Raw genomic sequence first — 14,578 nt, forward strand, 5'->3', positions numbered from 1 at the left:
TCCTCTCCAGCGGCCATGTTAACCAGGAAACCTTCGGCCGCCGCTCCCGCCGCCTACCCGACCGGTAAGGCGCACCGGGCCACCGCGCCGCCCTCGCCCGCCCCCCGCCGGCCCCCGGGCCAGCCCTTGTGGCCCCGGGCGGCCGCCGCCTGCGGGACCTCGAACAAAGTCTGCGCCTCGGCGGGGCGGCGCGGGGAGCCCGCGGGCGGACGGCGCGCCCTCGCCTAGCCTGGGCTCCGCTCATTGTTGCAGGCGGGCCCCGAGGGCCCTCCGAGGGGAGCCCGCCGTGCCGGCAGGGCTTTTCTGCCCGCCGCGGGTTCGGGCGGGGGCCGTCTGGGCCTCACTCCCGGCCCGGGGCTTGGCGAGGCCGTCGCGCCCTCGGCGGTGCAGCCCCTCCTCCCGGCCGCTGGCCGCCTGCAACGTGGGCCCCGAAGCCCCGGCCCAGCCCGGCCCCCCCGCCAGGTCGCGAACTCGCGCGTCAGGGCCCGACTTAACTTTGCAGCTGCCGGAGTCCCGCCCGTGGGTGCGCGCCGGGGAGCTGTGGCCTCGGCGCCCCGCTCATCCCCCAGACACCCGTTTTTACTGTCCCCGTCTCTCCCTGCGTCTTCCCCACGGAGAGGACGTTCGCTGCCCAGCGGGGTGGGGGTGGGGGTCCGGGTGACTTTCTCCCCCCTGACCCTCTTTTGTCTCCTCCCGCACGTGGCTCCCAGGCCGAGGAGGGGACAGCGCCGTTCGCCAGCTTCAGGCTTCCCCGGGGCTCGGTGCGGGGGCCCCCCGGAGCGGAGTGGGGACCGGTCCGCCCTCCCCCATCGCCCTGCCGCCTCTCCGGGCCAGCAACGCTGCCGCCGCAGCCCACACGGTGAGACCCAGCCCGCAGGCGGCCCGGGCGGTGGGGGGGCGGGTGGGGCCCTGGGCAGAAACACCGGGACTTGTAGGTTTCTGACGGCTCTGACGCCGGGAGAAGAGGTCGAAGTGCGAGCAGCTCCACGCCCCTGGCCAGTGGCCTGTCCTCGACGCCGCCCTCTGTAACTTGGGCGAGCCAAAAAGCTGCAGCCACAAAGGAAGATTCGTGGCGTGGGCCCTCACTTCCCCTCCGAGCCCGCCCACCCCTGAGCTCCTCTTCCTGGGAACTTCCTCCTTGCTGCTTTCCTTCTCTGTGCTTTTTTCTGTCCTTGCTTCCCAGAACTCGGCTTCCCTGACCCGGTAAACATCTCTCCTCTCCACGACACCCCCCGCCCCTCCCCGTGGGTATTTATAGAAGCAGATATGTGTTAGGGGACAGCCAGGCCTGCCTGCCCGGAAAATCGATCCCCCAAAGAGCCTCCCAGGCCTTGCTCCAGCCAACAGGGAGCATCGCCAATTGTCCCCCGCGTGTGTAAGCATGTTTTATGAGTGCTACAGGTTTGAGCACAGCAGAAATTGTAATTAACATTAACAAAAATAAGAGCCGCAGCAGCAGTCAAAACAAAACGAGCCACCCCTGTAGGATTCTGCACTTGGACATTATTCAAAAGGAAAGGGCTAGCTTTGCCCTTTAGGAACAGGCACCTAACAGGTGCTGAGGGCCCTCAGAGGGCCCAGAGGGAGGGACCAGGCCAGCGTGGGACTGGTGGCTGCAGAGATTGGCAAGCTGGATTCTACTTGAGCATGTACCTTTTCCCAGCTCCCGGGCATGGCCCTTGGATGGTGACCGCCAGCATAGAGGAGGTGTGCGCTTGGACGAGTGATGGTATGGGTGGTCTTTTTTCCAGTTGGATCTTCCAGAAGTGGTTCTGTGTGAGGGATGCTTGCTAGGGATGTAGTTTTGTTTGCCAAATGAAAATTGAGTTCTTGTAGAAAAGACCATTTCTAGCCTACAGGGGAGCAGCTCTGGGGGTCATGTGTTATGGGGAAACTTGTTGGTCAGAGGAGAATTTGTGAGATGTCTAGACTATAGTTGCATTTTTTAAATCTGAAGAGATGTATACAAGTTTCATAGCATTTTGTTGTTATTCTGTCCCCCTCACTGTTCTCCCATTCCTGACACATCTAGTCCCAGGGGCCAGGAATTCACTACACAGAAGTGAACTAGTAATCTGTGTGGCACTATGAGTGGTAGTCTTTCAGTGGGATGCATGATTCTATGTTACCATGAAGTGTTCTTGTCTCAGTGACATTTTAGTTAGGAACTGTCATTGGTTTTAGGGGTTTGGATTTTTTTGTTTGTTTGGCTTGGAGTCGTCTGACAATTTGGAAAGTATAATAACATCCAGTTTTTTTCCATGTGTTAATGAAATCACATGACATGGTGTGAACTGGGAAAGAAATATTTGGTTTGCGTCTGGATTCCAATTTTGTAAGGATCAGCTTTGCTTGATCAGAGCCTCTTTGCAATTGAAATATGTGATAAAATTAGAGATAAATGATAAGTCTCCACTAGAGGAATGATCTGTGGTGCACCAGACAAGAAAAAAGATGTGTATGTGCTTCTCAGTACTCCTAACAATGGAGGCCTGAGTTTTGCTGTGGCATATGCTTGATTTACTTGTTTATAACTTAAGTATAAGCTTCAGTATGCTGTTAGTGATTTGATGCGTGGTTTTGAAAGTATGAATTTGAGTTTCGATGGTTTAGTTTTGATTTTATTTGTGTAACATTGTAGAGTTCATAGTATAGGAAAGTTTAAAAGAACCACAGAATTTATCCTGGTGTATCCTTCAATTTGCAGATGAGGAAACAAACTGAGACAAGTTAACTGGTTTGGTCAAGATTCTCTAGCCAACTCATATCAAGGCTGGAATGAAAGCCCACACCCTCCTGAGTCTAGCTTTAACGTACTGCTGGCCACTTCTACTTTTAGGAAATTGTGTTAGCGTCATTATAAATGTAGGAACCTTTGCAGATCCATATTCTCATATATGTCTGTCAGGTTTTTTTAAGTTTTCAATTCCAGAGCACTTACACCTAGGAAGAACTTTTAGAATGAATGGAGAAAAGGCATTAAGGAGAGGAAAATGATCTTGTCATAGGAGCTTGCCCATATTTTCCTTTGTAAATGAAATAGTAGACAAGTAGATATATGATTATAAAGATTATGAACTTTGGATTTTATCTCGTCTATTGTCCCTTTGTTTTCTCCATGCATATATTATTTTATGCTTTAGTCATTTAGTTTATTTCTACTTGCCCTAAAAGTATATTCAGTAACTATCTTAATTCCTATTAGTTTTTTTCTTTTAATGTTGTGTGGGAGATATTAATGTATTTATTTTTTAATTTCCAAATATTAATATGTATCATAGCTTTTAATGTTTAAAGTACTCTCCAGTCACCAGTTTTATCTTTATAAAATAATTGGAATCAAAGAAGAATTAAAATTTACATTTAAAAAATAGTAATATTTTGAAGACGAAAAAGTAGGCATTTGACTCAGAGCCACACAGACTGTCAGTATGTTTGAGGAGGAGCTAAAATTCCAGTCTTCTTGGACTCAGTTCTAGTCCCATAACACTACACAACATTTCTAGGATGACTTCAGAGAAGTTTTAAGACGCCCAGAAATATTAGCACAGTGAAATATCTGCTGTTTGCCACTTTTTTCTTGGAAGTGATTAAAACTACTAAACTGATTAGACTATTATTATTACATAATTTTTAATACTAAAGTATTTCATAGTCAAAGAAGCCTTTTGTAATTCTCTCCATTTTAACCCATAAATCGTAGGTATTTTAACAATTATATTTATTCAGTGTATATTTTTAAACGTGACACACACTACACTAGACATTGGCAGGTAGGAATAAGCCATGATCTCAGACTTCAAGAGGCTGAGCAGGAGTGAGAGGTTTTTAATGTCCTTACGTTTATGATGTAGTCCTGGCATATGTATTCTGGAAATGTTCTGGCTTTTCTAGACTCTCTCTCCACCACCCCAGATCAGTTGATTGTACTTCCAAGTTTGCTTGTGATTTTAAAGTTCTACAGTGTTTGAGACTCAAAGTCCTCTTTTACTGGAACCTCTCAGATGAATCTCTGGAAAGTTTTTAAGCTTCCAAGAGTTACTTTTGGTGTTCAGTTGCTGTGTCTGCTACAAATATTTTATAACCGGCCATCCTTTGCACCCAAGTCTCTGCTCATGCACTGCAAACCTAACGCCTTGTGACTTAGATCACCAGGGTTGTTTCCCAGTTCCCAGGGTGTTGACTTCATGTTTTCTTATGAAGGTACAAAATTTAGTTCTGAGGATTAACTCCAAGAGAGAAAAGAGTTAACAGGGATTTGTTGACATGTGTTCTTTCATTCAACAGGTATTTATTGACTGCTTACTATATGCCTAGGTTTATGTTAATAAGAATTTAGAAAGATAAGAGGTGACCCCACCCTGGAATTGCTCACAGCCAGATGGGTGCACCTGATGTTAAAACAATTACAGTACAGTGAAATATGTTTTATAGCAGTGCTTTCTGAGCACAGAAGTAGCTGTTTAGTAGGTCAGGGAAGGTGTCACAGAGGAGGTGAGAGTTGAACCAGACCTGAAAGGGTGAATAGGAGTTTATCACCTAGACTTGGGAAGCAAGGAGATTCCAAGCAGCATCTGGAAAAGACAAGAATGATAGCTCTCATTTGCTAAGTGCTGTACTAAGCACTTTAAACATATTATCTTATTTAATCCTCCTGATAACCCTAATGAGGTAACTTTGTTACCTTCTTTTTGTGGGCAAGGACGTGGAGATTCAGAGAGATTAAATTGCCCAAGGTCACACAGTGGGTAAATGGTGGAGCTGGTTTCATTCTGTGTGCTCCTAACCATTATGAAACATGACCTCACCAAAAGCAGAGGAGCATAAAAGCGTGGTACTTCCACAGGTCCTGGGGAAGCTGGTTTTGTTCTTCTCAGAGAGAAAAGAGTGCCAGTGGTAGATGAGACTGGAAGGCCTCAGATCATTTAGGCTCCACGTTTTAGAACCTCGTGTTCTTACTGGGAAATTCTTGTATTAGCTGTGGAAATGGTCCCAGCTGTGGGCCTTGAGAAAGGCAAGAGCAGTCTCAGATGGACACTTCTAAATGACAACTCTAGAAGCACTCTGGGGAAGAGAGTTCAGGAACTCTAGACCTAGAAGCAAGGGGGCATGTTACTAGGCCACCTCAGTTGTCCAGTGAAAGACAGCAGGAGTGTGGGGAGAGGCCATGCTGATGGAAAGGGGGCGGGATGGTAACAGCGAGGCTTCGCGGTGATTTGGGAAGTTGAGGGAGACGTTGAGAAGGCATTCCAGATGTGCAGTGCCAGGATTCCCAGGCATCTTAGCCTCAGTGACTACGTGGAGGCGATGCCTTCTATTTACTAAAAATTGAGGATTATGGGATGAGGGAATAGTTTTGATGGAAGAATCATGAGTTGAGTGTGAGAGGGAACTGAGCAGGAGTTGGGCACGTATGTCTTGAGTTCAGGAGGTATGGACCTGGCAGGTCTGAGCTTGAGGAGCAGATGTGTAGACCTTGGCCCGTGGATGGTTGCCAAAGTCGTGCTGTGGTCAGAATCAACTGGGGAGAGTTATGGGAGTGAGAATCCAAGAGAATGGTGGCTTGAACCCTGAGGAACCCTTGCACCCACCTGAGGAACCCTTGCACCCACCTGAGGGTAGGTGAACCAGTAGTTGATACTACAGAGGAGACCGAGAGAAGGCAGTTGGAGAGATGGGGGTGGTCCAGTTATTGGCAAACTCCCTTTGGTTCCAGTCACTAAAGCGGTGGTGGTTATGTTAGAAATTATGTGATTTAATATAACAAAATGTAACATAAAATTTGCTGTAGTGAACATTGAAGTGAATTTGTGGTGCTCAGAAAGTTTTACTTTGCTATCTTTTGAGGAATCTCTAAAGCCCCGAGGTTTTGTCGCTAATGAAGCTTCATGCTTATTATAGCATGTACACAGGTAATGTGGATTTTTCTTCTGAAATATCGTCATCCTGTCCTGAAGAGTAGGGTTCTGTAGGAGAGAGAAATTTTGAATTTCAGGCGTCTTCATTCCCTGGTGTTTGAAGGACCACAGTGAAGAGGAGAGAGTGCAGAGAGCGAGGGGAAGAAAAGCAAATGGACAAGCCTATACTACTTTTATATATGCCCAAGACTTTCCTAATTCATTTTGATGGACTGCCCTGCTTTTGGCATAGAACAAGGGTGAAACAACCTGTCTAGCTACCCTTATAGAGTGTAAAGTCACCTAATACGGAGTATCATCTCTGAGTTTAACAAAAAAGCTCAACTAGAAGTCTTGTAAGAATCTCTCCAAGAAATAAAATCCCTGAATCTGTGAAGTCATGGTCAGACAGGCCCAAGCCCCATCTTCTGCTTTGTTTTAGAAGCCAGCAGAGAGAAAGCTTGCTCCACACATAGTCCTTGCCCGTTATGTGTCAGCTGAAGAAAATGTGCAGGTCTCGGTCTGCTGGTAGGAAGGACTTGGAAGTTCGTTTTAATAATCTAGGTTTCCCAAATCATTTCTTGAATTACAGTGTTACATATACAGAGAGAGCAATTCTACTCTTTCCGTAGTATATGAGGCCCAAAAGGTAGAATTTAGAAGAGGATAATAGAAAATATACTGATGGCAAAGGATTTCAGCTAGTTGATCGTTAGCTCCCAGAGAGCAGGGACTCTGCCACTTTGGCGGCTAAGCCTCTGTTATCAATAATAATTGGTCAAAAGGATAAGGTAGATTGTGAATGGCAAGTTGATCTTTAAGGTTTCATATAAAACTCACCTACCTGGCAGCTTTAAGACTTGTGGTTGTCCAAGGCTGGCAAGAATGCATAACTGGAAGGGTATCCTGGTCTTCTCCCACCCCTCAGCTCTTGGCAGTGACAGTGCTTGAAGGAAATCCCAAGTAGATTCTCAGTAGAAGGCTGGAGGCCCCTTGGTTCACACCATGGGTTTTGTTTAGACAGGGATGTTCAGGAATGACATTTGTACCTGAAACGGAAATTACTTCTTTGGATTCTTTGTTGGAAAGCTGAGTAGCCCAGCAGCCGATGTCTTAAGAAAGCCGAACCATTGACCTAAGGAAGGCCCAAAACAGTGTGGGAGTTGCTTGGTTTGTTGGGCTGAATGGCCTTAAATGGTCATCATAGTCAGTGAAGCCTGGAAACTTTTAAAAATAGGTTATGGGTCTCCAAGATACTATTGTGCATATCTATGTAGGAATCTTTCAAGCCTAAAAACACAGTTTTTTTTTGTCACTGGATCATGTATGTTCCTAGGTTTAATCAGATTTTCCCAGGAAATGGAAAATACTGGTGATAAAGTGTTTTCAGAATAGAGCTAGATATTAGGGAAAGAGTAGTGAACAAGACAGACAGGGCCCTGTCCTCATGTTAAAGAAACTAAATGAAATGTGAAGGGTGTTGTGATCTTGGGTTGGGGGAGCCCATGTGGAGTCTTACACGCTTATGCTTTCTCTGCACCCTATTTCATTTTTATATCAAGTATGGATCGAGTGGGACACCTGTGACGTGGCAGGCCCAGGACTAAATGTTAGGTGTAGCATAATGAACAGGAAAGATACACACACAGTCTCTGCCTCTACAGCAGCAAACCCCTTATCTGCCAGATGTGGCATTTATGGGGAGTCCTTTTCTCAGGATCTCATCTTTCGTATCCTGACCGAGCCCCGATCTCTTTTCCTTTACCTTGTCAGAGCCCGTCAGCGCCATATCAGCATCATGTCTGCTGTCCCTGCTAGTGTGCTCACGAGGTCCCTCCCGGCTGCACAGCCCTTTCCATTCAGTAAACCTGATCCTGGCTGTGAATTCAAACCAAATTGGATTTTGTAAAGATGGGGTGTGGGGGACGGGGACTGACTTTTAAAATACCCCATTTGAACAGACAGACCTCTTCCATTCTGCTCACATTTCCTGTCTGAATTCCAGATTGGTGGCAACAAGCACACAATGAATGATCACCTGCACGTCGGCAGCCACACTCATGGACAGATCCAGGTTCAGCAGCTCTTTGAGGATAACAGTAACAAGCGGACAGTGCTCACAACACAACCAAATGGGCTTACAACAGTGGGCAAGACGGGCTTGCCGGTGGTGCCGGAGCGGCAGCTGGAGAGCATTCATAGACGGCAGGGGAGCTCCACCTCTCTGAAGTCCGTGGAAGGGATGGGGAAGGTGAAAGCCAGCCCCATGACACCCGAACAAGCAATGAAGCAATACATGCAAAAACTAACTGCCTTCGAACACCATGAGATTTTCAGCTACCCTGAAGTGTATTTCTTGGGTCCAAACGCAAAGAAGCGCCAGGGCATGACAGGTGGGCCCAACAACGGTGGCTATGATGATGACCAGGGATCATATGTGCAGGTGCCCCACGATCACGTGGCTTACAGGTACGAGGTCCTCAAGGTCATTGGCAAGGGGAGCTTTGGGCAGGTGGTCAAGGCCTATGATCACAAAGTCCACCAGCACGTGGCCCTGAAGATGGTGCGGAATGAGAAGCGCTTCCATCGGCAAGCAGCGGAGGAGATCCGAATCCTGGAACACCTGCGGAAGCAGGACAAGGACAACACTATGAATGTCATCCACATGCTGGAGAATTTCACCTTCCGCAACCACATCTGCATGACGTTTGAACTGCTGAGCATGAACCTCTATGAGCTCATCAAGAAGAATAAATTCCAGGGCTTCAGCCTGCCTTTGGTTCGAAAGTTTGCTCACTCGATTCTGCAGTGCTTGGATGCTTTGCACAAAAACAGAATAATTCACTGTGACCTTAAGCCCGAGAACATTTTGTTAAAGCAGCAAGGGAGAAGTGGTATTAAAGTGATTGATTTTGGCTCCAGTTGCTACGAGCATCAGCGTGTCTACACGTACATCCAGTCGCGTTTTTACCGGGCTCCGGAAGTGATACTTGGGGCCAGGTATGGTATGCCCATTGATATGTGGAGCCTGGGCTGCATTTTAGCAGAGCTCCTGACGGGTTACCCGCTCTTGCCTGGGGAAGACGAAGGGGACCAGCTGGCCTGCATGATTGAACTGTTGGGCATGCCCTCCCAGAAACTGTTGGATGCAGCCAAACGAGCCAAAAATTTTGTGAGCTCCAAGGGGTATCCCCGTTACTGCACTGTCACGACTCTCTCGGATGGCTCTGTGGTCCTCAATGGAGGCCGTTCCCGGAGGGGGAAACTGAGGGGCCCACCGGAGAGCAGAGAGTGGGGGAATGCACTGAAGGGGTGTGATGACCCCCTTTTCCTTGACTTCTTAAAACAGTGTTTAGAATGGGATCCTGCGGTGCGCATGACCCCTGGCCAGGCTCTGCGGCACCCTTGGCTGAGGAGGCGCTTGCCAAAGCCTCCCACTGGGGAGAAAACATCAGTGAAAAGGATAACGGAGAGCACCGGTGCTATCACGTCTATTTCCAAGTTACCTCCACCTTCCAGTTCAGCTTCCAAACTGAGGACTAATTTGGCACAAATGACAGATGCCAATGGGAATATTCAGCAGAGGACAGTGTTGCCAAAACTCGTTAGCTGAGCTCGAATCCGCTGATGCTGGTAATCTGAAAGATACGACGTTGCTGAGCCTTATTGGGTTGAAAAGGAGTAGCTCAGACCTGTTTTTATTTGCTCAATAACTCTACTCATTTGTATCTTTTCAGCACTTAATTTTAATGTAAGAAAGTTGTTCATTTTGTTTTTATAAAATACATGAGGACAATGCTTTAAGTTTTTATACTTTCTGAAACTTTTTGTGTTCTAAAAGTACGATGAGCCTTACTGTATTTAGTGTGGCAGAATAATAACATCAGTGGCAGGCCATTGATTACTTCATGACTGCCACGCATCTACAGATTGGTGTCAAAGACATTCACTATTACGTTTTCATGGTTCACATTATATTCTCCCCAGGGTGATAGCCCCCTAAGGCCCTCTTTATCTCTCCATACTCCAGGTCCATGCACAGGTGTAGCCTGTCCTGCTTTCATTTTTCATAAGTTAATCTGGGAGGTGGTGGTGGTGGGAGGAGAATGGTCAGGACAAAAGTGATATTCTAAGAAAAACAGTACCTTAGAGATAGTTTTTTCTCTAGTGCTCAAAACAAATACAAAATAAAATCCCCAAGATTTAAATTGCTCGGTTAGCATCCTGACATTCTAAAAGCCAGCAAAGCAGCTTTTAGTGGATAAATGGAAATGGAAACGTGTGTTCCTCCAAATTTTCTAGTATGATCGGCAAGCTGTTTTGTGAAGAAGCCTCATATTACAGAATTGGTTTTGCACCTAAATTTAGAAATGTATTCCACGAGCTGTTCCTCCCTTCTCTTTGCTTTCTTCCTCTGTTCCTCTTTTACCACACATCTGTTGCTTGCATTTAGTTTGCCTTCTTTCTTCAACTGTATATCCCTGACTGTTATTATAATCCAGCAAAGAGACATTTCAGCTGTGATTATGACCATCATTTCATATTCCAATTTTAAAAAGAACAGCAGCCTAGCTACTTAAGGTGGGGATTTCCATAGTCCCAAAGAAGATTTAGCAGATTAAAGTGAGTTCACACTTTTCAGGTGCCACTGTTAGGTTCTCTTTGCCTGGGAAAGTATCAACTCTTTAAAGAAAGAGCGTTGAAAATCCTCTTGATAAACAGAAGTCACTGTGGCTGTTCAGTAAGGCCAATTTTAACAACACATTTAAAGGAGGAAAAGTTCAACCTCAAGTTAAATGGTTTGACTTACTCTTTATATTGTTAGAAGAACCACAGAAATTGCATTCCTCTATTTTATTTTACTTTCTTTTGGATTGCACTGATTGTTTTTGTGGGAATGACACTTTACCTGGAAAAGTAACTGAGAGTTAGGTAAAAGAATATTTTCTTCTCTGAATAATAATTATTTTCACAGTGAAAATTTCAGTATTTTATCACTAATGTATAAGCAGTGATATATAACGATTTCAAGGCACGAGGAAAAATTTTTTGGTATGTGCAATTTAATATAGAAAGATTTCTGCCTGTTTGGACAGTAGGTTTTGGGTAGTACAAATTAGGATAAAGAATCTTTTATATGCACAGATATTATTGTATTGCCTGTAAACTGATTTTACAAGTACTTAAAGCATGGTCCCAGTGAGGCCAAGAAAGTTTCCGGTTAAGTTGTTTGAATATTAATCCTACAGTTTCTCTTACTTAAAAAAAAAAAAAAAAAAAGTAGTTTTGAACAAAACACTTTACTTATCTTGAGGCTTTGTTGGTTGATGGTGGAAAAAAATGCTCAGGAAATATTTCAGATATTTGCCAAAAAACGGTAATAAGATTAGCTTATTAATAAATTAGTGATGCTGATATTTGCTTTACTATTTATGGGTGTCATTGAAAAATTACTTTGTACTTCTGTCTGTATCTAGAAATTATAGCTTCTTTCCCCTAGTCAAATTCTTTAGCATATTGTACACATTTCTGTGTAATCTGTGGAAGTGCAATAATAGTAAGTTACACTTCAAATGATGCTCATGTGACAATACCCCCAATCAGTGGCTTATAGAATTTAAAGATTTGTGTATTTATTAAGATTTTGGCTTAAAGGCATAAGAAGTCTAAGACTTGATTTGGTGGCTTTGTAAGACCACGAGCCTCTTGATGGTTAGCTTCTTTAGGTCATATTTTCCCTCCTAATGCTCCTCTTTCATTTCCACTCATCTTCACATTTGTGTTTAAATATATGAACCTGAGCCTGCCATTATTAATTTCTTATAAAATGATTATATGAATACATGTGAAAACTTATAAATGGACTAATACTGCTTGTCTTTTCCCCACCACATAAAACTGGTTCTTTAGATGCCAGCAGTGCATTTGTGACTATTTTTATTCACAAATGCGACCGGAAACTTTTAAGCCAAACTATAATGTGCAGTGCTATGGGGCTTTTTTGTTAGTTTGTCCAAATACAGTGAAATTTCCTTTATTCACAAGAGCCGCCATGTTTCAGTGTTTAGTGATGAAGCTGCTTTAAAAAATTCTAGCTTAATTATGTCCAAAAAAGAAAAAAGAAAACTGTTGCATCTTTGTGATTTTAAAACATCAACGAAGGGCTCTGATAGACTACTAGGAGTTGGCTTGGAAACAGTTTTTGGTCTCACAGGTTACCATTGTCTAGGGATGTCTGAGCTGTTTTCAAATTTAGGAATAGCACAGTGTTGTCTCGTCTTTGGTTGCAGTCTCATTAGGCTCTGTTTCTTGCACCACTTAAGCGTATTGCTACAACAGTAGAATAACAGAATGGTGCAAGACAGTGTAGATTAACAGTAGAGGAGAAATTGTGCCCTTAGTGTTAACAATGTGCCTTTTGTTCTGAATGCCATGTTGTAGGGCATGCATTTTTTGGCCTCTTTAACTCTTTGAATACTAGTCAGGAAGGATGGAACCCACCTCTGCAAAGATACATCTGTCTTAAGTATCTAGTTACAGGCCTTAATAGAAACCATAAGGCGTGAATCATCAGGCACTGAGAAAAGATAACCATCGGTTAGTTGCACAGGGAATTCCTATAGTTAAGGGGTTAAAGATGGTCTTTGTTGTATCTTAACATCAGACTGATTTTTAAACGATATTTTTTTGTTATGCTAACAGTAGACAAAAATCAACTGTATTTGTAAAAATTTACCTCAAACCATTTAATTTTATAGTGTGATTAATCCCAGGGCATTTGGTATGAACCAAAGTGCATTCCTTTTATATGTGCCTGGCTCTAGTAAGGACGGCCAGGGATTTTTACAATTTGGGTGCAAGGCACTTAAGCCACTTTTAAACTTAATGGGTGGTTTGGAGTCATGTTAAATGACTCCATCAGAATGTTAGAAAACACTTTAGGCATCAGTAGCATTGGGCCATATTGGAATCTTAAATAAAAGTGTGAATTATTTTAAAGAGAGCATTCATTTTTGTAATTTTTTTCATTAAGAATATTTCTGGTAAGCAGAAGACTTTTTAAAAAACTGATTTGGTTGGTAAAGGTTTTAATATTGCCCAACATAATGCTGTGGTAGCATTAAAAAAAAAAAAGTATTTGTGAACTCTGTTTCTTAGGGGCTTGTACATCTCTCTGCTATGGACATATATAAAATTAATTGTAATTGTACTCAGCTCAACTGCTACAGTTATGTCTAGGCAGTGGCTTGGGTTTTTAATCGAGCAACAACTTAGACACGTGACTGATATGCTGCAACTGTGTGTACCGAAAATATGTGAAAATGGTTGAATGTGGACTGTGTATATATGTATGTAAAAATTTCTGTGAGATGCTGCTGTCGCCACTTAACATAGAACATGTTCTAGTGGATTTTAATCCTAGTGGCCAGTTCTATGATACTGTATGTATTGTACAGCTGATGACAGGAGTTAAGACTGTTTAGTGAATATTTGTTAAATTTTATTGTTGTGGCCAGAGATAATTTCAGAATAAAATTTAAATGTCCTACCTTAACTTTTCTCCCCTTTTCTAACTATAATTTAACTCCTGATCTATTTCTGGTATTATTCTTGGTTTGTTAGCCTGGAGAGGGTTTAGAATGCTAAATAGATAGTCTTGGGAAGTTAAAATAATTCATTCTACTAGTAATAGTTTGTTCATCAGCAATTATTCATTAGTTTAGTGTAAATATGCAGATTCCAAGTAAGAAAGACTAAAGTTTTAGTAGGCAGCTCTTGCTTTTCTCAGAATATTCTATTCCATTACCTTTAATATTTTTATGTTAATTTTTATTTATATGGCCTCTGCCATGTTCTTTATCATGCTAGAGCATCACGTCTATTTTTATTTTAACCTTGAAGGTTGCAGTTAAGCTGCGGAAGCAGAATCTATCAATTATTCCCTACTAGTCTTCATTCTTTCTTGTGCACAAGTTCTGGTGAACTATTCTTACGTGTTCTTACCAGCTCCACCCCATGCTTTTTAATGCTTATGATTTTGCAGTTTTTGTACTTGGTGCTTTCTCTGGTGCACATTTTTGGGGTGTTAATGTCTCCTGTCATGGCTGGGTCAGAACGTAAAGCCTGTAAACTGCAACTAGCTCATGATTTGTCAGGTTCAGTTAATACCAAGCTAAGAGTTTACTTACGGATGACAGCAAGCAGATGCTCTAGTAATTTGTCAGACATTGCAGGGCTATTATGTAGTCACATATTTCCCTCTTGTGGAAAGAACTACCTCACATTTTTATTTACATCCCTCCTGCCACCAACAGCCAAGGAATTTACTTGTGTGGCTTCCTGTATCCAAAGTGGGATTTGCTTAAACAAGGGAACACTATAAGAGTTCCTTGAGCCCAGCCTTTGTCTTACAGCCCATGCCATAGATTTTCATTATTGCTCATCTTGCTTCTCAAATTTCATATGCAGTGCAAACCCAACCAACAAACTAGCCCCCCAAAACAATATGTTTAGAAATACATGTTTAAGAGATGTGTATTATGTATAAAATTGAAAGTTGGTGCTAAAGCAGCAATTTAAATTTAAAATTTACTGCCCACTCCTGACTGACTCAGTGAATTATAGTTCATACTCATTCTCTTTCCTTATATCAAATCTTTCGAAGTTCTTTCTTAAATTGA

The 14,578-nt window shown here is 43.4% G+C and overlaps 1 protein-coding gene across 2 annotated transcripts; it reads left to right on the forward strand.

The window, feature by feature from the left end:
• Window positions 1-3: 3 nt before the first annotated feature.
• On the forward strand, window positions 4-10,844 carry DYRK2 (dual specificity tyrosine phosphorylation regulated kinase 2). Of its 2 annotated transcripts, XM_069489755.1 has the most exons (3): window positions 4-64; window positions 711-859; window positions 7,903-10,844. In XM_069489755.1, exons 1-3 carry the CDS (start codon window positions 16-18, stop codon window positions 9,508-9,510), a joined length of 1,806 nt encoding a protein of 601 aa, XP_069345856.1. In that variant the 5' UTR covers window positions 4-15; the 3' UTR covers window positions 9,511-10,844. The 2 variants fall into 2 exon arrangements, with proteins under 2 accessions (XP_069345856.1, XP_069345857.1); XM_069489756.1 differs by lacking the exon at window positions 711-859.
• The last annotated feature ends 3,734 nt before the right edge of the window (window positions 10,845-14,578 follow it).

Source organism: Eulemur rufifrons, chromosome 16, assembly GCF_041146395.1.
Source record: "Eulemur rufifrons isolate Redbay chromosome 16, OSU_ERuf_1, whole genome shotgun sequence".
Taxonomy (NCBI): Eukaryota; Metazoa; Chordata; class Mammalia; order Primates; family Lemuridae; genus Eulemur; species Eulemur rufifrons.

Bases quoted from the DNA above. Each gene is read 5' to 3' on its own strand.
- DYRK2 (XM_069489755.1), top strand. From the start codon at position 16: ATGTTAACCAGGAAACCTTCGGCCGCCGCTCCCGCCGCCTACCCGACC. The intron at 65-710 runs GTAAGGCGCACC...CGTGGCTCCCAG, and splicing joins TCCCGCCGCCTACCCGACCG to GCCGAGGAGGGGACAGCGCC. The intron at 860-7,902 runs GTGAGACCCAGC...TCTGAATTCCAG, and splicing joins CTGCCGCCGCAGCCCACACG to ATTGGTGGCAACAAGCACAC.